The sequence below is a fragment of the Python bivittatus genome, unplaced genomic scaffold (assembly GCF_059951505.1).
Source record: "Python bivittatus isolate LINGU-HERP-01145 unplaced genomic scaffold, Pbiv_v1 ctg000480_np1212, whole genome shotgun sequence".
In the NCBI taxonomy this organism is placed as follows: domain Eukaryota; kingdom Metazoa; phylum Chordata; class Lepidosauria; order Squamata; family Pythonidae; genus Python; species Python bivittatus.
In genome coordinates this window covers 47,944,108-47,970,080 of record NW_028277075.1, presented here as the reverse complement: position 1 = coordinate 47,970,080, position 25,973 = coordinate 47,944,108, and the positions used below count along the sequence as shown (strand labels likewise).

At 37.1% G+C, this 25,973-nt stretch overlaps 1 protein-coding gene across 1 annotated transcript in view; it reads left to right on the top strand.

The window, feature by feature from the left end:
* The window catches only part of KIF18A (kinesin family member 18A), a 55,975-nt gene extending 43,045 nt beyond the window's left edge, over positions 1-12,930 (top strand). The window contains exons 14-17 of the mRNA XM_088145846.1: positions 3,158-3,641; positions 6,555-6,659; positions 8,735-8,844; positions 11,942-12,930. Coding sequence (XP_088001972.1) covers positions 3,158-3,641; positions 6,555-6,659; positions 8,735-8,844; positions 11,942-12,054 — 812 coding nt within the window. The 3' untranslated portion in view covers positions 12,055-12,930. The remainder of the gene's footprint in view (positions 1-3,157; positions 3,642-6,554; positions 6,660-8,734; positions 8,845-11,941) is intronic.
* Positions 12,931-25,973: the final 13,043 nt, after the last annotated feature.

Genomic DNA, 25,973 nt, shown 5'->3' with positions numbered 1-25,973 from the left:
TAACATTCTGGGTAAAATATTCATCTTAATCACAGAAATTCTCCCCAGCAATGACAATTGGATTTGCTCCCACCTTAACATATCTTTCTTAACTTCATTCCATGTCTAACATAATTATTTTGAAATAATGTACAATTCACATTTGTCATAGTAATATCCAAATATTTTACCTTCTCGATCTTAAAACCAGTTTTATTCATTGATTCTGTTTGATCTTGTATGTTCATATTTTTATTAGCATCTTTGTCTTCTGTTTCTTAATCTTAAAACCTGCTAATGCACCAAATTCTTTTAGCTTTCCCATTAGTATTTCAATTCCCTTTAAAGGATCTTCCAAAATCAACACCAAGTCATCTGCAAAGGCTCTTAACTTGTAAGTCATATTCTCGTTATCTTTTGATTTACTTCCTCGCTGCTGTCTTTAGCGACATGTATTTGTCTCAAACCATATGGTCAGAGTCCTGTTGTGGGAAAGCAGTTCCAGTCAAGATGCAGCTTACAGTCAATTAGCAAAGTGTTTGATAGAATGAAAAATTAGCATTTTGTAGCTCTTTTTGATTTATTGTTGTAGTGAATACCTATCTTTTCCTCAAGATGTCAGGATAATATTCTCCCACAAACTGTTTAATCCTAACAACCATTTGTTGTGTTAGACTAATAGAAATGGCAATCTATTCAAGTTGACCCAGCAAAGTTCATGACTAAGAAGTATCTATAAAAGTTAAAGTCTGCAGGCATGGAAATGGCTCTCCTCCAGGGGGTTGAATCCTTCAGTCATGTATTAGATGCTTTATCATCTCCATCTGTAAGAGCCATTAGCTTGCTAGTGATGTAAATATATACATATATCCTTGGGCAAGATAATCGATCTCCAGGATTGGCCCATTTGTCTGGGTACCTGAGTCTCCCACTCATTTTGTCTTTAATCCACTTGTCTCAGGTGAGACAAATTGAGCAGGTTAAAGCAAATGGAGTTTCAAAAGGTAAAGGTTCACATTAGTCTACAGCTTTGTTTTTATGGATAACCCAAACATAAAAGAGAATAGACTGCTCAAAAGCAGATGTGTGAAGTGGGAATCCTTTTGACGTCAATTTACATTTTATTTTACTTCCATATTTTCGTCTGTCTTCCTGGCTGAAGAAGGCAGAATGGCTTCTGACTCTGCATTGCTTTGATTTCTCAGGTTATCTGTCCGTGTCCACCCATGAGCTTGTATTTGAATTTCAGTGGGAGGCAGCCTGTTTATTTACATGCAGTGTCTTTCTTTATCTGGAATTTGAGTCTGAAAAAGAATTTGACTAAAATTGAAAGGAATCTGTGCAGGTTTAAGAAACCCATTCTCTTTTTTCCCATAATAATTCAACATTTTCCCCAAAATAGCCTTGCCATTACCAAAAAAAATGCTGCATATGATATAGTATACCTAAGGATATACTTAGTAAAAGAATTATATAAAAGAATTGATTGACTGAAGCCGTGATAGGTGATAGAGGTGAATATTTTTGGTCTTATTTAGTGACAACCATGCCATATGGAAGGTCACAACTTGGATTGTAGAAAAAAAGTGATGGATGGATGTACAGACAGACCAAACAAGAAATGCTTTCTGTCTGTGAAAATAATAGAAAGGGGGATGACCTGAATGACAATGACAATATGATCATATAGATAGAGTTAAGGAATATACATGCAGGGTATAGATTTAATTATGAATGAAACAGCTAAAATATATATCAGAAAAAACAAACTGTTGTCTAGGTTATCTATGTTGTTGTGGGCATATGAAAGTGAGGAATAGGTGATAGTTGCATGTTAAATGCAAGGGAATAGTGATAATAGCCAGAAATTTGTTTTAGGAAATGAATGAATGATTAAGTCTGGGGGGAAAATTATTCTGCTAGGTGAGATGAATGGATAGGTGAGAATGAGACAAGAGAGTACAGAAAAAGTGGCTGGGCCATTCAGAGACCTAAGCATGAATGACAATGGGGACTGGTGATCTTTGAAGAATATTTGTTTTGAAATATGTGGTTTAAACATAAAAATTAGTTTAAAAGTATGTTTGTTTTGATTGTTTATGTTGAAAGACTGAGATAATGTAGAATACAATGTTGATGAGAGTTTCTGAACATAGAAGAGATCATTTTGGGGAACATCAAATGCATATCTTAGGAAAAACTAGATATGGATGAAAAGTGAATAAAAGAAACAAGAGAGAAAGTGAAATGACTGCAGGAGAATATACAGGTTGTATATGAACAAGTATTAGAATATATATTAATATCCCAAGAGAATTAATAGAAACTAAGCATAAAAAAAGGTGTAGACATAAGCACCTCCACCCTCAAATAAATCCTATAATAGCTGGAGAATTAATTTGGTGAAATAGGCTATAGCTAATTTAAAACAACAAAGTTTAAATTATGGTTTATTGTTTATTTATTTATATATCACATTTATATAGCCGCCCATCTCACCTAAAGTGACTCTGGGTGATGTTATTGTTTGTTTGTTTATTTATTTTTGTTTATTTATTATTGTTATGTATTTTAATGATAACAGTTCTGGGAGTATTTACTCAGATTCTAAGCATCACTTAATATGCTAATAACTTTTACTAGCTGTGAGCCCTATATAAAGAAATTGCCTAGAGTCACAAGTTGTAACTTTGAAAGTCCTCAAGGGAAAAAAAAAGTAAATATTGGTCAAGAATGTGTAAGGAATTATCTAACTCCTAAATGAGGTAACTATGCCTCATTCTACTCTGCTGAATTAAATCTGCATTCACAGATTAATTAACCATACATCTGGTTAGTTAATTAATCCATTTTCTGAGATCACACAATGTACCGAACTATAAACTAACCAAATGAACTGGGGTAACATAAGATATTAACACCTGCACAAGAGCAAAACACCTGCACGAGAGGCTCAACACTAATGAGGTTTTGCACTTTGATGATCTGTTATGCATATTGTACAAATAGCATTAGAGAAGTGTATTTGCTAAACTGCCCTTAGTGGATGCATGTTAGAGGTTCGAACGAGGGGGAGGTCTGTCTGCCACATCTGCTTTTACAGTTCAGCAGCTATTTTAAGTTTTAACCGGGAATATCTAGAGGAATAATTCAGGGATTTTGCTTGTTTTGAACTTAGGTACGCCTTCTAACGTGCCAGTAGAGAAAGTCAAAACATTTGCTCAACGTGAGGCAGAGTGTGGAATACCACCTAACAAAAGAGCAAGGCGAAAACTCATGGCGTCTCCTCTGACCGTCCAAAGTCCTCAGCGTTCCAGCCAATCAAGTTCTAACCACATGGTGGATTCTCTCAGCAAAGCCTTCCACCCCATTATGTATACACCCGAGCTCTGCAAGAAGCCAGTGGACCCTCTCTGTACAGAAACTGTGATTAAACAAGCACTGCATACGACAACCCTTGAAGAAATGAAGAGTCACATGATACAAATTCAGGAACCATTAAAGCAGAGCAGCCCCAAAGATGTTACATATAACGTCACCCCGGAGTGCCACATGAGCTCAACTGTTCTTCTTTTTAAAAATAACATAGACAGTATAAACTATCCTTTTGATGCATGCAGAAGCAAGTCAGAGGCAGCCAACAGCAGAAGTGTTTTACAAAGGTATTTTGTATAGAAGATGAAATGTAAATGTCTTTACTTTGTTTTCATCTCCATCCCTCCCTTTTTTTTTAATCTGCAACCATAAACTCTTTCCTTTAATTTGACATTAGATCTGCCTCAATTAGTATTCTAGTGTACGAATAGTAAACTCAGGAAATAGATCTAAAATATCTGAAATTCCTACCTTATTGAACAGTTAGGCTTGGCTTTGGAACAGAGATCCTCTTACCCTTTAAGATATAAACCATGATCACAAACTCTGTCCAAACTTTGACAGGCACATGAAAAAGGATCTGAGGGCAAAAGCAGTTCTTTCCATTATGAAAGAAGATACAGATCCTTCAAGGAAATGTATGAGGACTGTTGCAACTAGGACAAGGACATGAGATTTGCTCATGAGATTAAACTATTTGGATTAGCATAACATTCCTCTTAAAAAGGAATTGAAATCCAATGGTGTTTGTTTCCTACTGGAACACGTAATGTTATGAAAAGATTTCTTCCCCTTCTGCAAAGCCTAACAATGCACTCCAGAGAACTGGGAAATCCTTGTGTTGAATGTGCAAAGAAATGGAACAAAAATTCCGCTGTACTTGATTCAGGTTGAACTGGATCAGAAGCTTCCCAGTTTGACTCTGAGTCAGAATCTGAAGCAAGAATCAGTCTTCAGAAGTTCTATGTCTTCTGTATCGTGGGAGAGCAAAAAATGACTATATATATATATATATATATATATATATATATATATATATATATATATATATACACATACACACACACACACACACACACATACTCATTGCCAGAATAATAATATAATATTTCTTAGTATAATAATAATAATACAAAGACCCTGCAAATAGAAACAGAATGACTGTGGCAAAAGAAAGCAAAGATAGTACCAATAGTAATAGGCGCCTGGGGTGCAATCCCAAAACATCTGGAGGAACACTTGAATACCATCAGCACTGACAAAATCACCATCAGTCAATTGCAAAAGGCAGCTTTACATGGAACAGCTTCCATCCTGCAACAATACCTTTAACATTATTGAACAACATCTGCCTATCCCAGATCCTTGGGAAGGACTCAATAAGTGGACAAAAATGCCAAATCCAGGCAGGGAGTCATGGTCACATGACCACCATTTGTGACCTTCCCTGCCAGCTTCCCACAAGCAAAGTCAATGGGGAAGCTGACAGGGAAGGTTGCAGGTCCTACACACCCAACCACATGCAGCCTGCACTGGGCCTTCCATGACTCACGTGTGGCCTGTGCTGGTCCTCCCAGGCCCTTCTCCAGCCCATGCTCCTCACCTGGGACTCCCACCTCTTCCCGCTTAACGACCCACATATCTTGGGGTTATGACAGCAAACCAGGACTGCCCAGTATTGGCGTTGCTAAGCCATGCAGTCACATGACATCAGACTTTACAACTGCATGGCTTAGTGACAGCAGGCCCTGTCCCAATTGCCATCATAACCCGAGGACTACCTGTATCAGGAAGAAACACTATATTAATTAGGAAAAAAGCACCCTGCAAAGTGTTCCACACCAAAAGCAAACTCTAAAATATCTCTAAAAGCAAACTCTAACCAAACACCAAAAGCAAACTCTAAAAGCAAACTCTTAAGAAGCTGTGGCTGAAATACAACAAAGATGATATAAAACTTAACATCTTTCCCCATGAAGTGTGACTGGAGAGCTTCTGAAGAACTATGCCTATAATTAGTAGTTCAGTTAAGTTGATATATGGAAAACTAAAAGCAAAACTGAAAATTGGGAAGGGTGGACTTTACGTTCTTTCCTCTGGTTGGTCTAGTGGAAATAGAAATTCTATTGCCATACAGAATCACATTCACAATCCAAAGTGAATTGGATTGGCTCAATTCAGCATAGGATTAGGCCAAATCTGATTGATATGGCCATTAACAAAGCACTAAATAGAGTCTGATCAATATAGGTAATAATAAAATAATGTTATATGTGGGAGAAAACCCCTTAAATGTAATTGTAATGCAAAAGGGCAAATCCTGTGCTAGCGACTGAACACTTACTGTAGTTTTATAATGCCTTTGCAGAAATAGAAGGTTTGATTGGCTGTAACATTTCAAAATGTATAGTGGAGTTACGGCAGGTCCTACTTTACTGTTTTCACTAGAGTCCATTCATACTTGCATTTCTCCTGGGCATGCCCTAGACTGCTACCCAGAGAGGGCAAAGTGAACAAAAGAGGCTGCTCTCTCCTTGCTCCTGTCATTGAATAACTACAGAAAAAAGGAAGAGCAGCAGCAAAGCCAAAATATTTCAAATGGGCGATGACTGGACCTTTGTCAATTGTTCAACCATGCCAAATTCTGACACTCACCACGTGCAAGTTTACATCCTGATTGTGTGAAACATGTCATGTGCTGATGCTACGTTTTTTGCCCTGGCAATTCTGCTGCTGGCTCTAATGCCAAACTGGCAATTTCCAAGGCAGATCTAAGAAAGCAGTCCCATGCTGGAAGGATCGAAATAAACAAAGCTTGATTGAGAGAATTACACTTCTGGCTCTGAATTTAGCAAACAAATGGAAGAAACATCCCTGTCCTCCCTCCTTCCATTGACTCAAAGACAGTTTGTAGTCTATTTCTGGCCTTTACAAGACATTCACAGTGGTGAATGAGGAATTTTTGGAGTTGGACAAAATCTATTCCTTAGGTTAAATTAGGGTTTACCTAAAGAATGCATTATGAAATCGTCTGATAAAAAATTACTTAAGGGTTGAAGCTAGTACTTACAGAGTTTTAAAATCTAAAGCAAATACTGTATATTAAATTTCCATATCCTACTTTATTTTGGAAAAATTGTTTTAGAATGCAGGGCTTTTAGAATGGGATTTTTGGTGATGACTATTATTATTAATTTCAGACTTGGCCTTCCTTCGTTGTTAAATAGGCAGCCGGGGCCCATACATGCAAAGCCGTCTTATATGGCAATGACATCTGCTGCTGCAAGAAAAAGGAAGTTGTTAAGGTAGGTAATGCTTCAAGTCAATTTGCTAAATTATTGCCGAAATTGGTGTTTACTCTGTCCAGTATCTTCCACTGGATCACAAATTAGGATCAAGAGGGAAGGTTATTTGTGATCCAATGGAAGAGGAAGTCCTCTGGCACAATTTTGGCCATTCAGTAATTAGTCTTAATTTACCGAATGGCCAGAATTGTGCCTGAGAATGAAAGTTCACTGGCTGACTTTGGACCAATCACTGTCTCTTAGCCCAGCCTATCCCATATGTACTGTTGTGGGAAAAAATAGGAAGGAGTGTAATGTATATTGTCTTAATATGTTTTTAGTTTTCATGTTATTTAACATCAAGAAACCTGCCATTCTCTAAGTCTTTGGGGATTCTAGGTGCGGCCTATACAACTAGCTTTGTATGGTTTAATATTGAGTTAGCATTTGTACTGAACCCTTTTGTAAGGGTTCCAGGGTACTTGCCTTTTGTCAAAAGTCCCACCCCACCTTTACCTCAAACATGGTTAGTGTTTTGTGGTTACATTTTAATATGTCAAATAAATTGGTGCTGTCTAAAACAAATTTGACAGGTTAATTAGTATTGATTTGACTATCATGTAGAATAAAATTTAATGCAATTAAGGCCACATTCCTATGCATATTTATTTTGGACCAAGTGGTATGGAAATGGGTGATAATTACTCCTTGGCAAACATATGTAGCAAAGGGATGCAATTAACAGTTTCTAAAATATTCATATGCATACTTTGTTTTTTCCATAACTTCTTATCTGCAAAATTTTGCTGTGACACTGTTTCTTGTTGTTATTAATACTTTACCAGATTGGTTACAGTTCTGTGTATTCCTATTAGAATGAATATTTAGAAAAGGAAAATAAACTCCCCCAAATTAAGTTGAATTATACTTATTTTGCTATTCCTAGGAGAGATGGAGACAAAATAGGCACAGTCTGCACAAGCTCCTTTGCAGACTTTGGCCTCCTGTTTTCAGAAATTCAAGAGAGTTTCCTGTAACCTATATTATCCGTGTTCCCAAATACCTTTGGGTGGGGGAGCATTCCTTGGAGCTTCTCAAAAGTGTGCCACCAAATTTCAGTGCCCAGCTTTGTAATACAGGTAGTCCTCGCTTAATGACCACAATTGTGACCGACAACTTCATCACTAAGCTACATGGTCATTAAGTGAAACATCAGGTGACCACAACAGGCTTACGGCCTCACTTTCCACCACAATCATTAAGTCAATCACTCACGGTCATTAAGCGAGACATCACATAACTGTGACTTGCAGTTTTACTGCCGGCTTCTCCATTGACTGCTTGTTGGAAGCTGGGTATGAAACGTGCAAATGGCAATCAAGTGACCACAGGATGCTGCAATGGTCATAATGCCTGCCGATTGCATAGTCCAAATCTTGATCACATGACCGCAGGGATGCTGTGACAGTTGTAAGTGCAATGACCAGTTGTAAAGTTACTTTTTCAGCACTGTCATAACTTTAAACTGTCACTAAACAGGGCAGTCATTAAGCAAGGACTACCTGTAATAGCACAGCTTCTTGCTGGCTTTTTGATGGAGACAAGAAGAAACACTTCTGATAGGTTTGGCATGCTTAGAAAAAATTAAAATTCCCCCTCAAACCTCCCCCAAATGGAAAGAAATAGATGTTCATTTATCTGAAAGGAAGACAACCCTGAATTTAAGATAATATCTTCCCAAAGACTGGTAGGTAGGTAGATGGATAGATGGATACTGTAGATAAATAATCCTGCGCAATGTCCAGTTTCCCAACTTAGTCAAACTAAAGTTGCCAACTCTAGCTGAAACCAATCCACCATGCAATCCTCCCCATATGCCTAGTAAATGTGTGCATGTGATCCCACTTATACATACCATAGCACTATATTAAAGTGCTATGATCGTCCAGAGTAGCTTCAAGAGGCATAGCTTTCATCATGATTTGTTGAATGTTCCAGCAACAAGGAAATACATGTACTCTAAAGAGCCAATACAGAATTCTGGCTGAACACTATTGTGCCTAAAAACAAACTGTTTTATTTTGTCTTTTCCTCAGTTCTGTATCTAGCAGCGGATTAACAAACCAGCAAGATCATGTGACTGCCAAACGCATAAGACAAGATGCTGTATTAAGTAATAAACCACAAAGAGTACCTACAACGTCCGGTAAGTGTAAAATTTATAATTTGCAATAATAAGTGTCAAAATGTAAGCAACATACAGCTACACAGAAAGCCCAAAATTATAGGCTGACATTTTCAGTTAGTCATTTCTATAGTCTTTTGCTATGGTAACGCAGTCACACAATTTTTTGATAGTTTAGCCTCTAAAACAAGGACAAACACCAATTCACTGAAAGCCCCTCAATAAGGAGGCAGATACTAAAACAAACAGAAGTGCGTGTTAATGTCTTTGTATGGAATTTAGTGTTGTATTTATCTATTTGTTTGTTTAATCAATTTATATAGATCATATCTCAACAACTGACTGGGCAGCGAACAGTATTAAAAAAAATTTAAAAATTACATTACAAAAATTAAAATACACAGCTGCCAAGAAAAATACAACAATCATTAGCATTACCAGGAGACAGGACCCTTCACACCCTCGGCCCCAGGCCTGGGCAAAGAATGAGGTCTTTAGGGCCTTGCAAAGGCCAGCAGGGTCAAAGCCAACCTAATCTTTGGAGGGAGAATATTCTAGAGGCCAGAGGCAATGGCACTCCTGCTGGGCCCCTCCAGCCAGCATTCCTTAGCTGACAGAACCTGAAGCATGTCCATCCTGCCAGACCATATTGGATGAGTAGAAACATCTGGGGAGAGATAGCCTCTTAAGTAATCTTTTAAGATAGCCCAGTGAAAGCATCAGCTGGGTATATCGCTGATTTTAAGGGGGGAAAGGAAGAGGAAGAGGTGGCAACAAATCCATAGTAAGAAAGAAGTTGAAATAAAATTGTAACTTTTTAAAAATTTGCCCATATATTTATTGGGAATGGTTGCAACATACTTATTTGCTCACTTCATGTAAGAGGAAATTAAAGGCAGGTATAAAGACTTACATATATTTAGGAGAGCTAAATGGAATTACATTACACCTAATTCAGGCATGGTATTTACTTTCCAAAGAACATAGTGATGGCCACCATACACAGGTAAAAATGGGATTTCACAAAACCAAGGAATGATCAGTGACTACTAATCATGAGGGCTGTAGATATGTGTCTCTGAATAGCCTTTGCTGAGAAACAGCAACAGGGACATCTGGTGTGCTTGTGGACTTCCAAGATGCATCTGGTTGGCCGTTATGTGAAGAAAAAATGAATAGCTAAATCCTTTCCGAGCTTTCTTCTCTTGCTTTTAGTATCCTTGCACTTCTGAAACTATTAATCACATCTGGGGGGGGGGGGGAGGCGCATATAAATAAAACAGTGGAGATCTGGTACTATTAACTGCCGTTCTTCAGTTACTGCTGAATTACTGCTCTCCTTATGGAATTCATTTGATGAAGTGTTGCATGTAGTCTCTCCCATGCTCATAGAAACTGAATACAGCATTATCAGAGCCCCACACAATGCTATCTTCATGCTGTTAATTATCTGTACTAAATATTAGATAACAAAGGGCACCAGCATCAGTTACTGTAGTTGTATTGTTAAAGAATCATGCAATTGAATGATTAATGCAGAAGCTGCAGCACATCAGACATGCTTAGAATTGTAAGAAGCATCAATATTTTGGGATGGGTACTTGTGCCTCTCCTCTGTAAGAGGCAGTAAAGATGTACCGTAGGAAATAACCCTTGAAAATCTGGCCTCCTGCACAAGCTGTTATTTGTATTTTGTTATTTTTATATCACCATTATATTCAGAGCCCTTAGTCATTCCTTTCAGCAAAATATTCCATTTGCATTCCCTCTGTGTAAAAGAATGAGTGCAGGAGAAGGGAGCCATCAAAGCATAAGAAATCCATTTTTGGAATATAGCATGAGCAGGATATAACATGACTGAAACTTTGTGGCCCAGGCTATTCTTGAATAGAGATGAGCTTCACCCAGAGACATTTGGCATGCTCAGTTTTCAAAATGCTTTAATTCAGAATCTGAATCCTTCTTTTTTTGTTTTGTTTTGTTTTGTTGTATATTTCTTTATTTTTATTATTGTGCATCGCTACAGAAACTGGAATCCATTTATTCAACTGCACATAGTTTTAAAAAGGTTGAACTCTCCTCTAAATGGCCTTTTTTTTTGGCTATGTTTTTTTAATTAATTAATTTGTCATTCTTAGCTCTCTGAATCGCTTATAAAGTAAAACTTTGAGATTTAATAAACAGAGTAGCACAACTGAAAAGCCATCCTCCAGGCATCGCCCATCTCAGCTCCATGGTGTAGGAAATCATAGAATTGGTCATTAGAGGCAGATTTAATGGCTTAATCAATCCTTTAGCTGTTCAGAACTTCGTAATATATTAGTGCAATCATTTAAAGGACTAAGAAGGAAGGAGAAGGAAGTCCTATTTTGCTTCCAAGTAAATACACACAGAGTTACTGTCCAAAACTGAATTGAGCTTGCAAAAACCATGTTGGCATACTCCATGGTTAACCTTGCTAACAATCATGCTGCTGCATTTTGTATCAACTATAGTTTCTCATAGTTTTCAAAGGCAGTTTCTATATCCAGTATATCACAGTTGTCAGAATGAGATCCTACTAAGTCACAGGTACTCTACCTCATAAAGAGGAGGATGAAACAGTGGTAATAATCATACAGTAAACCATTGTTTTTGCAATCTCAGTTCAGATGACTTGGAATGTAATGGGCAAAATCTGAATTTTGAATTTTATACAAAGTTTGTAGCTTTTCAAATCACTCTGGACAGTGTTCATACATTTTCTGTATTTTAAATACATTGCATATGTTTTATGCATATATAACATTCTATTTTCCATTTAATAGATTGTCAGCTCTTTTGGACATCTCTTTCTCACTATTACTTTGTTAAATCCAGCTTTATTGTGATTCTGTCCTATTTTATATCTTAAAGTTATAGCTTTCAGTAATCTAATGTATTAAACATATGAATTAAACTACAATTGCATCATTTCTAGCCAACCAGTTAGTTGTAATCCAGCAAAGCTGGAGAGCATCAGGCTAAATAAAGAAGTTTTAACATTTAGGAGATTAATAAAATTGAGTCTTTGTTTTATTAATATGGTTCTGGTGTTTTGTTTTCTTCTCTCTAACATGACTTATTCTTTGTTCCCTAGGAATCAGAACAAGAACCTGGAAGCGTAATGATGGGCTAAGAAAACACCTCAAAAGTAATTTGAAGGAAAATGCATCAATAAACACAAAACTGGGCCCATTAGAAAAAGCATGAATAGTAGCTCTAAAGGGAAAATAAACCTTACTTTGTATGGATTTGATTTATTAACAGAAAGAGAGAAATGAACAATTCCTCTCCTCTCTGCCCCTTTCTCCTTCATCTGTGGTGACTTTTCACTTAGCATTTAGGAAAAAAAATCCATCTTAATTTACAAATATCTTTAATGCCCATATCTGGTGTGGCATTTATCATTCATGCATTCTTAATATGTAATGGAACCTTCACCAGACTTAAGGATTGCTTTGGCAATACTGTTCAGTATCTAGAGGAGTCTGAATAGAATTTTGTATCATTTTGTCTCAACTTGCTGAGTAAGTTACAGGATGTGTTTGCTTTTGCAATCCATGCCAGTGAATGTTTCCCAAACTGAAAGGCTTCCATATGTGCTAGGCTATCATTCCCCACATTCAATTTTGTCTTGGATTATGGGAGTTGTAGTCCAAGACACCTAGAGGTCAAACCATTGGAGAAGGCTGTCTGAGAAGTCTCCTTCACATGTAGATCTGTGTGTTGCATTCAGATTGGATTGTGACTATTGATTCTCATGCCTTTAGATGCTTTTTACCAAAACTTCTGGGCTTATCAATATTTTTTTTCCCAACTTAAAAAAAAATCACCAAATATCTATTCCAATTTATACATTAACATCTTGATGCATAAAGAGGTCATGAATCTTTCCCCCCCCCTTTTTTTTTAACAGTCTGCTGAGAATGTCCAGGATAAGTTCCAGGAAGTATTTTTTAAAAAGAATTTTTTAGCTAATGTTTAGTTTCAAATTTTTTACTTAACTTCCACACCCACTGAAATGTTAAAATATGTCTTTGTATATTTAGTTTTTCTACAGTATCTAGTGTTGTATGTTTTTGTGTAATAGGCTAACTATTGTGAATAAAATTTTCAGTCAAAAATTTCTGGATGTATTTGTAGTTTTTTACATTTAAAAATTAATTAAAATTAAAAAATTAATGCCCTTTAATCTTTATTCAATATATAAAATTTGCTCTGTTCTCCCTGTTACAGAAAAAGTATAACATTCCAATAAAGTGAAATTGGGCAAAGCAATCTTCCTCTTTTGAGGTGTCTTGACCACTTGGTAGCAGCATCCAAGCTTAATCCAGAACCTTTCCTCTCACCAACAATTCAGCACTGTGATGCCCAGCTCAACAATATGCCATTATAGTAATAAAACAGTGAAGATATTGGATAGAATGAAAGTAAAAGGAAGGGCAATAAAAGTAAATTGTGAAACTCAAGTAGGGGGAGAAATTGAATAACAAATTATTTAGAATATTTGCTGAAAAATGAAAATATGACAGTCATATTAAGACTGTTTTTAAGCATCGTGTGCTTTGGTATGAAATACAAAATTCAAAACTCCAGATTTTATTTCAAGGTAGCTCAAATTGAAAAAGAAGTTTGTTTGTTTGTGTGTTTGTTTTAATTATACAACTTGAACAAATTATATGAATTTCCATTGATTAATTTAATTTGTATAGTTAAATCTATTTTTGTAAGTGACATAGAGAAGAAAATAGCTGTATGATTTTCTTCCAGGAGTAGCCAATATGGTGCCATCAATATTCCTGGCCATCTCCATCATTAATTTTGTGAAGAGGCAGGCTCCCCACATGGCTTGCAACTTTGAGTATTTATGTCTTGCTCTCAAAATCCCAAATGTGCCTACTGGCCTCAAACTGTTGCTTTTCTCTGGCTTGTTCAGTTTCTCAGATTTCATCAGTCATCGTCTGTTATGAACACTGCCTGATCCAGTACTATGGCACAGAATGTACATAGGTGTGAACATTTTTGACCAAATTCATCAAATGTGATTTAATAATCATGTGAGTATTGGAAAATCCATAATACTGTATACAAAGCATAAATTAAGTTTGTCACCTTTGAAGAAAAAATGTGCTCCTAAATTGGCACAAAAGCCTCAGTAGCTGGAAGGGTGTCAGCTACTTGATCAGCTACCAAACCTATTTCTGATAATTCTGTATGACAAACAAAATGAATGCTATTTAATATTTAAGATAGATAGATATATCAAGTTGTAAAAAATTTTGTGAAGACTGAACATATTTTGTTACTGATATATTTCACCAATTTTTCACAAGCACTTTGCTTGCTTTACAACACATTCCAGATACTAGCTGGTATGGAAACATCTTTTTAATAACACATTATTTATTTCAATGCCAATATCTCTTTTTCCAGAGAAAGAAGCTCTCTCATCAGACATTTGCAAAGAAAGAAAAGAAATTGGGGTGAATTTGCTAGCTTTACCCCTCTCTATTGCCATTATTGCTATCCTTCATGTGACTTAGAACACTGAATTTTCAGCTTCTAAACCTCCCCCAAAGCATGTACAGATTGGGGAACACTGATTGCAGATAGTGAATACTTACAAGTGGAAGATGACCAAAGCAGTAATGACAGGGGTAGTAGGGCAAGAAAATGTGTCCCTGCTCTACTATGCTTTTGTTTAAAATTACTTTTATCCTGCTGTCCAGATTTGGCAATACAGAGCATTCCACTGGCCATGAGTAGTATAAGGTTACCATTATTAGTTGTCAAACGGCAATGGATGTTTTAGGTTCTAAATTTGTAATAAAATTGATGTGTGCTTTAATTCTCAGAGAAGAGTTTCCACAGAAGGAATGCCATAACAGAAAAGGCCCCCTTCCTAGTTAATACCAAATTAATAAGTGGTTGCACAAACAAAAGGGCCCCTGCCTCCACTTACGAAGGCAGATCTGTATCAAAGAGGGCTTTTTCTCACATTGACTTGGTCCCTTTTGGGCCCCTGTAAGTTAAGGTCCACTAAAAATGAAACTAATCACTTACTGTAACGTGTGTTGGATGCATAATGCAGAAGCAAGAAGCTTTGGAGAAGGCCCTGACGCTTGGCAAATGGAAGGCAATCGAAAAAGAGACTGATAAAGAACAAGATAGTTAAATAACTGGTATCATAAGCATGAGCTTACAAGTACTCAAAGCAGTTACTGACAGACAGTTCTGGCAAACTGTTGTCCATTAGATCACTAACAAAGTAAAGGGCCTTAGAGATAGTTTGCAGATTATTATTGTAATTCAGCATGCTGGCTAGGGAATTCTGGAAGTTGAAGTCCACACATCTTAAAGCTGCCAAGGTTGAGAAACACTGTCTAATTGATTCATGGGTCTCTCTGGTTAAACTATCCCTCCCCAGGAATTATATTTTCACCCATTATTTGAAATGCATAGAGCAACACTGAAAGTCCTGCCTAACGCTGGAAGCTGAAGTCTTCATAATGGTGATGTAACTAAAGAAGCAGGTTAAATATTGTCTCTCTATATATTCATTTGAATATGAGATTGCAGTGCTGAATAGGGAATCCAGCAATGACATACAGTCGTGTGAAAAAGAAAGCACACCCTCTTTGAGTTCTATGGTTTTACGTATCAGGACATAATAAAAATCATCTGGTCCTTAGCAGTTCTCAAAAGTAGGTAAATGCAACCTCAGATGAACAACAACACATGACATATTACACCATGTCATCATTTATTTTACAAAAAGAGCCAAGATGGAGAAGCCTGTGAAAAATTAAGTACTCCCTTACTGCTTCCATAGGTATGAAGGGGTTAGCAGCAGCCAGGTGCTGCTAATCAAATGATAGAGGTCATCACACTTGCTGATGATCAGTTGATCAAGGGCATTTGATTAGCAGCACATGGCTGCTACTTAGCCTCTTCATACCTATGGCAGCAGTAAGGGTGAACTTAGTTTTTCACACATGGCTTCTCCATTTTGGCTTTCTTTTTGTAAAATAAATGATGACATGGTGTAATATGTCATGTGTTGTTGTTCATCTGAGGTTGCATTTACCTACTTTTGAGAACTGCTAAGGACCAGATGATTTTTATTATGTCCTGATACGTAAAGCCATAGAACTCAAAGAGAGTGTATTTTCCTTTTCACACGACTGTACAGAAATACATGCTTTTAAAAATAAAAATGTTTCTAGATCTAAACCAATGTTAGTAAGAGTGGCATCTGCAGGAGGAGGCAAAGAGGGTCAGACTGACATCAGCAGCATTGCCGCATGATGTAAATCATGCCCCTTTTCTACATACAGGGCAATGCCACATCCATGCCCAAAAGGAGCAGACTTCCTGTCGACACCATTAGTTATCAGAACATTAGGCACCATGCTCTTCTGGCAGATACAGTTCTATGGAAATAAGTATGTATGCATTTAATGACATTACACTTATATCCTTCCTTTCCTCTTGAACTTTCACATGCCATGGATGGTGTCTCCCCTCATTTTATCTCTGCAGTAGCAACCTTGTGAGGAAGGATTGAATCCACATCTTCCTAGTCCAACATGGTAACCACTCCACTGTACTGGTTCTCACTAGAAATCAAACACAGTAATCAGTTCTTGAAATGTAGCTGCTGCTAAGCAAATCATAAATATAGGCAAGAGTCAATAGCAGTATCTGAACATGAAGATCAATTTGGTCTACAGGGAGAACCAACAAAGCAGTCTTTGCCATTGCCAACAAATTTTCAGGAACAAGATTTATCATACTATCTCTAACAACTAGTTGATTTCCCCATTATACTTTCCATTCAGTATATGTGAGTAGTTCTGTGGAATTTATAAGCTTACAGTTAAAGTTTTCAGTGCCCCCACCAACCCATTCACACATAGTCCCCACTGCATGAGAATCATCTGTCCAGCTGTAGCTATATATGACAAATGCAGTTGTGCAGAGTCAATTTGATCCCCATCTGGCTGAATGGAAGGTGATAATATGGGAAAGATCACAAAAAAGGCTCTGTTTGTAGAGCGACACATTTCACATGTAAATCACACCACACAGAGACTGCAACCAGGTGAGAGCAAAAGGTAAGGCTGAGCAGCACATTTGCAGCCCATATGTACAGTGAAATAATTCCTTGCTCCCTGGTTCTTTATTTTTCTCCAAGTATTTCTGCCACGATCAGCCACGATCAATTAGTATTCACATTCTATTAAAATATTAGTCTCAAAATACTTTTAATTTTATAAATATTCTATGGAATGACACAATCTGTTCTAAAAGCAGAAAATTTCTTTGTTTAGATATCCCAGTACAAGTTATCTCCTACATGCACTGAGATAAATAGGCATTTATCCATAACTGACATGATGTAATAGAAAGGGAACCATATGAAAATTATTGGGATCCTTTTTAATATCAGCTTCTGGATCATTAATTGGAAGAAATCTCTATGCTGTCTTGATCACAATATCTTAGATACCTAAAGGTTCATGGGTAATCAGTGACTCATCTTCCTGGCTATGAAGTACAGCACTGTGTTCTTATGTGTGGGTTGTTTGGTGTGCTAGCAAGTCTGATCTTTGTGTATTTGGCATTTGCATTTGACGCACATTTTTTGACTACTGAAACTTCAGCCTGAGTCCTAAATCAGAATTTCCTGGAATTGTAGAAAGGAACTTGCCTGTCATCTTTGACATGGAGTACTGGTAAGCTCTAACAAACCTTGTATGAGCTGAAGGTTCAATATATATGAAGATCAGAACAGTATTCATCAAAAGTATGTACATAATGAAAAAGGCTATTAAAAGGTTATGCAAATATCTGGAAACTAATTTTGATGTTTTAAAAATCGTATTTTTAACCATAGGCTCTCATACATGCTTGTTCAATTTCACCCTAACATGCAGACACATACAGTATTCCTTCCTATGAGTATTTTCTTTAGTATTGGATGTTTGTTCACAGGTCACAATAAAGCAGACATTCAAAACAAGTGTACACACTAGGACATGCTTTGGGTTACTTCAAATATCTCAGTCATTTGATGCATGCAACAGTCTGTATACTCTGCCCTACCTAGCAAACCTCCAAGTTTTGTTCCAAAGGCAAATTCTGCAACTGAATTTATGCAAATGTGTGCACCTGCTTATTTGGTTTAAGCAACCTGGGTAATTACAAATAAAGCCAAGGTTGCTATGAACAGAAGCCATGGAGAGAGCCAACAATTCTCTTGTTGTTCCACTAATCATGGGTAGTTCTTCTCTGCTCTTTCCTTAGGACAAAGAGAGAGGTTGCCACTTGGGTCAGACCGCTGTTCTCTTTCAAGAGTGGCCAGCCAGATGGATTAGGGGAATATTTTCTTAATCATGATGGCTTAAGATGTAGCAGCCTGCTCTTATTAATACATTCAAATATATTTCTTTCCTACCTGCAAAATATGTCTTGCAATGCTACAGCAGAGGAAGGTAGGAAAATGTACATATATCTAATACAAATGAATGGGGAAAATTGGAGCTGTATTTTCTTCAAAACCTGAGCATACTCAATAGGAAGAATCACATTTACAGAAAAGTTGTAACATTAAAGTAAAACACATTTAATTGTTGCTGCAGTGTAGTGAATAATCCAGATTTTTGCAGCCCAGATTCAGGCTTCTGATCATATTTTTCTCTGATTAATTCCTCTGGCTGAGATTTAGCAATGGTACCAGAAATACTATGACTATGGAGTCACCATCATAAAGGGACTGCTTAAATCCAAAGCCCCATCATGTCTGGCAATTTCAATTTACCAAGAGTATGAAACAGATTGGATCCCACAAGGTTTCCTACTACATATCCCACTAGACTATTTAACAGGAAATGTATGTGGTAGTAATGGTAAATGAACCATTTTATTTCACAGCAGTCTGGTGTTTCGTGAGAAAATACCCATTAAGACCGTTGCTTCAACTGTAATTTCCCTACAATTATAAAGACTTTAAAGTTAATGTAGCATGAATATTGTCTATTTAAGTTAAACTGGCTGCCTATTATTTATCATGGTGACATTAGTAAGCTTTATTGGAGCTGACATATAGTGGCTGTCATTCTAAGCCATAGATCTTCATAGCATTTTACATTCCTACCTGTAATAGAAGAACAAGCATAAGACAAGCATAAATACACTGTAAGAACTTGTGTGAGTGCACCTTATATAAACCATTAATATAATTATATGATACTAAGGACTATCTAGAGACAGTTAAAGGGCTTTGGAAGAGTTAAATGTTTAGGTGGCTGAACTAAAATCATAGAAGATTGGCAATGGCTGTTTCAGTTAAGTCTTTGGAATCACCTGTGCAATGTAGGCATACCCTTTACTCTGCTAGTAAACCTAATTAGGGTTCTAGATCCAGTTATGTGTTAGTTAAGATTCTCTCTCTCTCTCTTTGCAATATGCTCCCCCTCTTCTAATACATTCCTCAGAATGTCTGGACAGATATGCCAAAGAACATAAATCAGATTAATTAAATTTTGAAGCATCCTTTTGCCAAATTACCCCATTCTTTTTATGAAATTTACACCTTTTATTAGCATTGCTGGCCACTGATTTGAACATTGTTAAAAGACAATTAAGCAATTAAAGGAAGATAAAGCTATCACCAGCTGTTATGGATGACTACGTAGCAGCCTTCTCAATCTGGCACTGTCCAGATGTATGGACTTTGACTCCCAGGCTCTCTTTCTGGGCCCCACCAGATGGCATTATTTTGTGAACAGGACCTGAAGCATACCTCTCCTGCCGGATCTCACAGGACAGGTAGACACCACTGGGGAGAAACAGTCTGTAGATAACCCAGCTCCAAGCCATGAAGGGCTTTAAACATAGCCACCAGGACCTTGAATTGCACCTGGAAGTACACTGGTAGCCAGTGTAGCTCAAGGAGCAGAGGTGTAACATATGCTGAGTAGCTGGCACCCACAATTGCTCACTGAAGATGAAGCTTCTGGATAGTTTTCAAAGGCACCCCCATGTACAGCACATTGCAGTAATCCAAAGAGGAGATGAGTAAGGTGCGAGTGACTGTGAGCAAAGCCTCCTGGTCCAGGAACAGGTACAACTGGTACACAACATGATGCTGTGCAAACATTCTCCTAGCCACAGAAGCAGAAGCCACAAGTTTAGGAGGACCCTTAAATTGCACACAGGGTCTGTCTGGGTAGTATAACCCAGTCCAGAACAAGAGATGGAACATGCACAGAACCAGGGGGTCCTAAAACCTGAAGCCACTAAGTCTTACTAGGGAATATTTTCAACTAGGGTTGAGCTGAAGCCTGTTGTACCCCATCCAGACCCCCACAGCCTCTAGACACCAAGACAGGACCTCCACAGCATGACACAGTTCTATTATAGTCATGTCTTGTTTGAGGGCTTCTTGGAGACTCTGTGTATCATCTCCCTGTGTTCATTATTCTTTCTCATTTGTACTCTTTATCTACAGAAGAGTATACTTGAAAGGGAGTGTTTTAATTTCTCCTAGAAGTTAAAGTGGGTATTTAAATGTGAGAAAGATATTTGCCTAATGCAATTTATGTTGACTATTAGAAAAATGTTTGATTCAATACCAAACATCCAGTACAAATAAGTGTTGAACCTGTTTTCTCACACCAGCTTTATGTCACCTTATACAATCATCTGTATGTTATTGTAGCCTTGCATGTAAAGTGAGAATGAATAATATGGGATTGAAGAACATATTTCTTAGTAAGAGTCTTTAAATATCCTGAATTTTATTTGGGATTTAAAAAAAACAATTAAAGGAAGTAGCTCATGTTGCATTGTCACATTCTGTTGACTCCATTTACAAAAATCTTACATAATCTGGCCAGCCACACAGCTAACTTTCTACAAGTTTTATTTGCAGTATCTTAGGTGTGAAAAATTTAACCAAGTTATTCCATTCAAAATTAATATATAATGAGATATGTTATTTTGTATTGGTTGCTTACGATTTTCTGTTTTCTTCTTTTCTTTTTGTATGCCATTGCTAGTCACATGGTCTGGGTTGAGTGGCAATATAAATGCTAAAATAAATAAAATGCAACAGTATTTAACAGCCACTCTAACCAAAAGTAAATGTGACTTGAGGGAACGTCAAGATGGCAGGGAGGCTAGTATTGCATAACAGGCTACCAGCCAATAAAAGAAAGTGTGCATATCTGCTAAAACAAACTGAATTAGTTCAGAATCTTGATAGAAAAATTAAAGTACAATGGAAGCTGGAGTATGTCATTTAATTTACTATTACTTCTTATAATTAATTATAATTCTTAATTAAGTTACTTGGTTTTATTTCAGTGGTAGACCAGCATAAAAAAAATAACATAAAAATCAATGCAAAACAGTAGTAGAAGGAGTAAAATACCATATAAATAAAATATTTAAATAAAATAAAAAATTAGCATAGAATTAAAAACATAAAACCAGTAATTACAATCTAAATACTGAAGTAGTTCAGTCAGATAACTATAAATTCATTAAAAAATACCAGGTTCCATAAGATACCATAATAATTTAGTACTATCTTAACTTGTAATGAGCCTAATATTGGCTGTAGCCTACTAGGATTTGATTGGGATTATTGCAGTTATAATCCAACCAGCCAGAAGTTAGACAATAATAAGATAAAACATGGTGTGATATATGTAAATTTAAAGTGCATGAGAGAGAGAGAGAGAAGGGAGGGAGGGAGGGAGGGAGGGAGGGAGATATGGTAACCTAGACAGGGCTCAACATCACCTCACCTGGAAAAGTTGTTTGCATTTATCACACTTGGATACAGAACTGAGTTACACTGAAATCCACCCCCCACCCCGGCTTTCCTGGTCAGCTAGCAAGAGGCTAGGATAATCAGCCTTTGTCTTGTCTTGATATTGTCAGGCTCCAAACTAAGGCTGAGTAGGCAGCAGCCTAGGGGGTGCCAAATTTTAGGGGGTGCCAAAATTGAAAAGACTTCCAAAACACACAATAAAAAAAGTGAAAAGGAATAATGGTGCACTCCGTGAGCTCACACCCTTACTCAAGGATTAAGCATGATTTTTCAAAATTGTTGTCATATGACAACAGTTGGTGCTGATGTAATTAAAATTACTTACTGTGTAAATAGGGTGAAAATGTCTAAGAAAAGAAAAAAAATTGTCTGGGGCTGAAAATCTTAAGCATAAAGCTAAAAAATGTGAAGAAAAAAGAAACGAGGAATTAAGAAATTCCTAACAAAATCAGATGAGCCAAACCATATGGGGCATCAGAATGTGACTTTGTCTAGGGCGCCAAAATGTCTAGAGCCAGCCCTGGCTACAGGTAGTCCTCGTTTAATGACCACGATTGTGTCTGATTGGGACTGGCAACTTGGTTGTTAAGCAAAACAGTCACTAAGTGAAACCGCAACTGTGCTTATTATCTTACTTCAGCTTTCCTTTGCTTTACAGACCTGTGAAGGTTGTAAATGTAAGGATTGGTCGTAAAGTTACTTTTTCATCTCCGTTGTAATTGCAAAAGGTTGCTAAATGAGACAGTCGCTAAACTAGAACTACCTGTATTGCGTTATGAGTGGGAAAATATACATATCTTAGAGGTCTCTATAAAAAAGGCAGTGTAGCAACATATGAACCAAAATTTCAATTTCCCCGTATTCTTAATTATATTTTCATTATGCAATTAGTTAATCAACTGAAGTCTTATAGTGATGTTAAAATCCGAATAAAAACCTGAAGCATTAGAAACAATGAAAATGATAATGAAAAATAATTGTAATCAAAAGTTAATGCATGTTTAGCAACAGGTATTTTGTGTCTTTTTAAAAATCCAGCAAAAAGTTTAGCAAGAAATGCATTCTAATGAACAACAAAGCTAATAAGAAAGCTTGACCACTGAGTTATCACAAGATGAACCTGCTTCCTCATCATTTTTGTGATATAACCTTTCCAATGATCTTTATGTTGCGACTTATTGGATTCACACAGCATGCCTATATAAAAATTGGACTACTGTAGAATAAGCTATCTGCAAATAGTTGTCACGGCTCCCTTTTGCTGTTTGGCCTGTAAACCTAAATCCAAACTGCGGTGATGTCTCATCTACCCAGTTAACTTCAGGAGATCCTGCCCTGTCCCTTCAATCCCTGCTTCCTCTTCAAAGATCTCCACCCTACTATCTTCTTCTGCCTGATTTTCTCCATAGAGAACCTCCCTCCCACTGTCCCCAGGAAAAAGGGAAGTATTGTGCTGAAACAAAATTTGATCACAATTGCCTGCCTTCTTTCCATGAAGACTGAATTTTAAGTTGCCTGAACCTTTGGGATTCTTCCTTCCCAAGGAAAATGAGAAACTTATATCTGGACCTATAGTGTGGTGCTTCCTATAACTATATAAAGAGGCAGAATAATATATTTTTTCTCTGTTAAAGAGTTTTTCTCTACTGGACCTTTTCAGTTTCAGGTAGGTTCTTTCTTTCCTTCTCACGTTTTAATGAAAATGAACATTCTTAATGTGTCTGCATCCTCACAGATTGTTTTTCCTGAGGAACAAAGCATCTGAAGCAACTTTCCCCAGAGTTTGTAGGTGGGTAAAGGCGCGCTGGCATTTTGATTCATGTGCTATAGAAATCAGCAGTACCTGCTTTATCCTGTCCAGAAGTTATGTAATGAGCTGTGTGGGAGCCCTTTGTGGGTGGCAGAATCAAATGCTGCAAAGACAAATAGTTATAAGAAAAAGTCTTCCTACTAATTGTGTTACAATCAATAAGTAAGCCATTGTTTGTTTGGGATGCCTGGCATCTTCTTTGGTGTTGTTCATCTATAGCTTTGGCATTTGTCAAATAAAATATAGCATGAATTAATTTACCCAAACTGATGTTACTTCAGCTCTTGCTACTTTTCCATGTGGTTTCTTTCTCTCTTTTTGTAGGGAGACATTTTTTAAAAAAATACAGAGTGGTTAAGAGATAGAATAGTCTTCCCTCTCTTTCTCCCTCTCTTCTCTCCTTCCACTACCAGATCATATGCATTAAATCACTGTAAAGTCATATGATTGCTTAATTGTCACCATAAAAAACTATCTTTATAGGCAGGCTATACTGAGAAAGTTATTATCCTGGGTTAATAATAAAATCATCATCATCATCATCATCATCATCATCATCTTACAGTTTGATTGAAGGACAAAATGGTGATTCTTCAGTACCCATATCACCTACAGAAGCCCACTGGACTGGCTTCAATGTGACTTCAACTCTAGCGAGTTGTTAACATCTTCTACTGGATCTAAGCAGGATAGAACTACTGTTGAACCATTAACTCCCAACCTTGTTCACCATTGTGAAGGATTTTCTGGGCATTGTGCTTCATCTTGACTAATGTAGTGAATATAAAGTTCTATACTTACCTGGCTTCTGGATGGCTTCTCCCAGATTATCTCTACGGCTCCCTATGTGATGCTATTTTTCATAAAATGGAATCCTGCAGTGAGTACTTGCATGTGTACTTTGAACAACACACTCTAATTTAATTTTTGACTGGTCAAGGAGTCCCTCCAACAGCAGATGAAACATGGAATCATTATGATCCAGAAAGGAAGGGCCAGTCTATGGAATATTGTCACAAATCTTCACTTGTGACCAAAAAATCAAAACCCAGCTTTGGCAGGAAAACTCATGGTTACAGTTTTTGGTGATACAGACTCATTATTCACATGGAGTTCCTTGAACCTGGCATCACTATCAGCTCAGAGCACTAGACTGCAACACTTGAAACTTTGAAACAACAAGCAGAATTTGGAAACAATTTTGCTGTAAGTGCTGTAAGATGACAGTACCAAGCCTCATACCTCACAAACCACCCAAAAGGCAATTGTGAAGTTGGAACTCACCATCCTACCCCATCTCCCAGACAGTACAAACTTGGTGCAATGGGACTTCGACCTTTCCCCAAAATTGAAGGAATACCTTTGTGGGCATCTGTTTGACTCAGATGAAGAAGTGGAAAGGATTGCCAGAACCTGGTTGAAGAGACAAAGTGTAGAGTACTTTTGTAACAGCTTTAAGAAGCTTATCCATTGTTGGCAGAAGTGTGTAGTGAATGGTGGCGATTATGTGAAGGATAAAGCAGGGTACCTCAACCTTGGCAATTTTAAGACGGGTCTTAAAGTTGCCAAGGTTGAGGAAGCTTGGAATAAAGTACAGGTAATGAAAGAACTCATTTCAAGGATTATTTTCCTGTTTCTTTTATTAAAAATTTTTTTAAAACTAAAGTTATGGAGGTGGTGGCATTACTTTTCATTCAACTCTTGATTTTTAGGTACACATACTTAGCTTATATCCCTATTTCTTTACAATAACAAATGAGAACCAGATACATAGCCAAAAGCATAGTTAATTTCCAGAGAGATGCTAGTGGGGAAAAATTCTAGCACAAATTCTAGTTCCATGACCAAGAGGTCCATGGATGAATTGCAGAAGGTTCATGAACCTGGTTGGGAAAAAAGTATTGCAGCTTTATTTTCACTAACCTTAAATTGAAATTTAGCTTGTCTTGTTATTGATACAATGAATCAGTAAAGTAGTACATATATTACTATAAGATATATTTGTTATTTTTTAATATTTTGATGAGTGTATTTGAGCATAATTCCTTTGTAATACAATCTATCCCCTTGTTGGCTGGGGAATTCTGGAAGTTGAAGTCCACCCATCTTAAAGTTACCAAGTTTGAGGAACCCTGGTCTAAAGGTTTCCCCAAACTCTCAAAGGGGTCCATGACACAAAAAGATTAAGAACCCCTGATCTTGAGGAAGATACTGTGCAAGAGCTTGGGCAATGCTTTGTTCTAGGATACATCTTGAAATACTTGTGGAAGCAAGCAAGCAAGCAAGGCAGGTCTTCATACAAACAGAAGCAGCTCTGTATTTCAGCTCTCTATCATACTGACCATGTGAGGATCTTGTTTTAGGAAAAGTCCTCCTGCAGATACTAAAGGCCTTCCATTGGCAAACAGGCTTCTCTGTATTTAATCTATTGATTCATCTGAAGAATGATCATATGTGACACAGAATGTACAATAA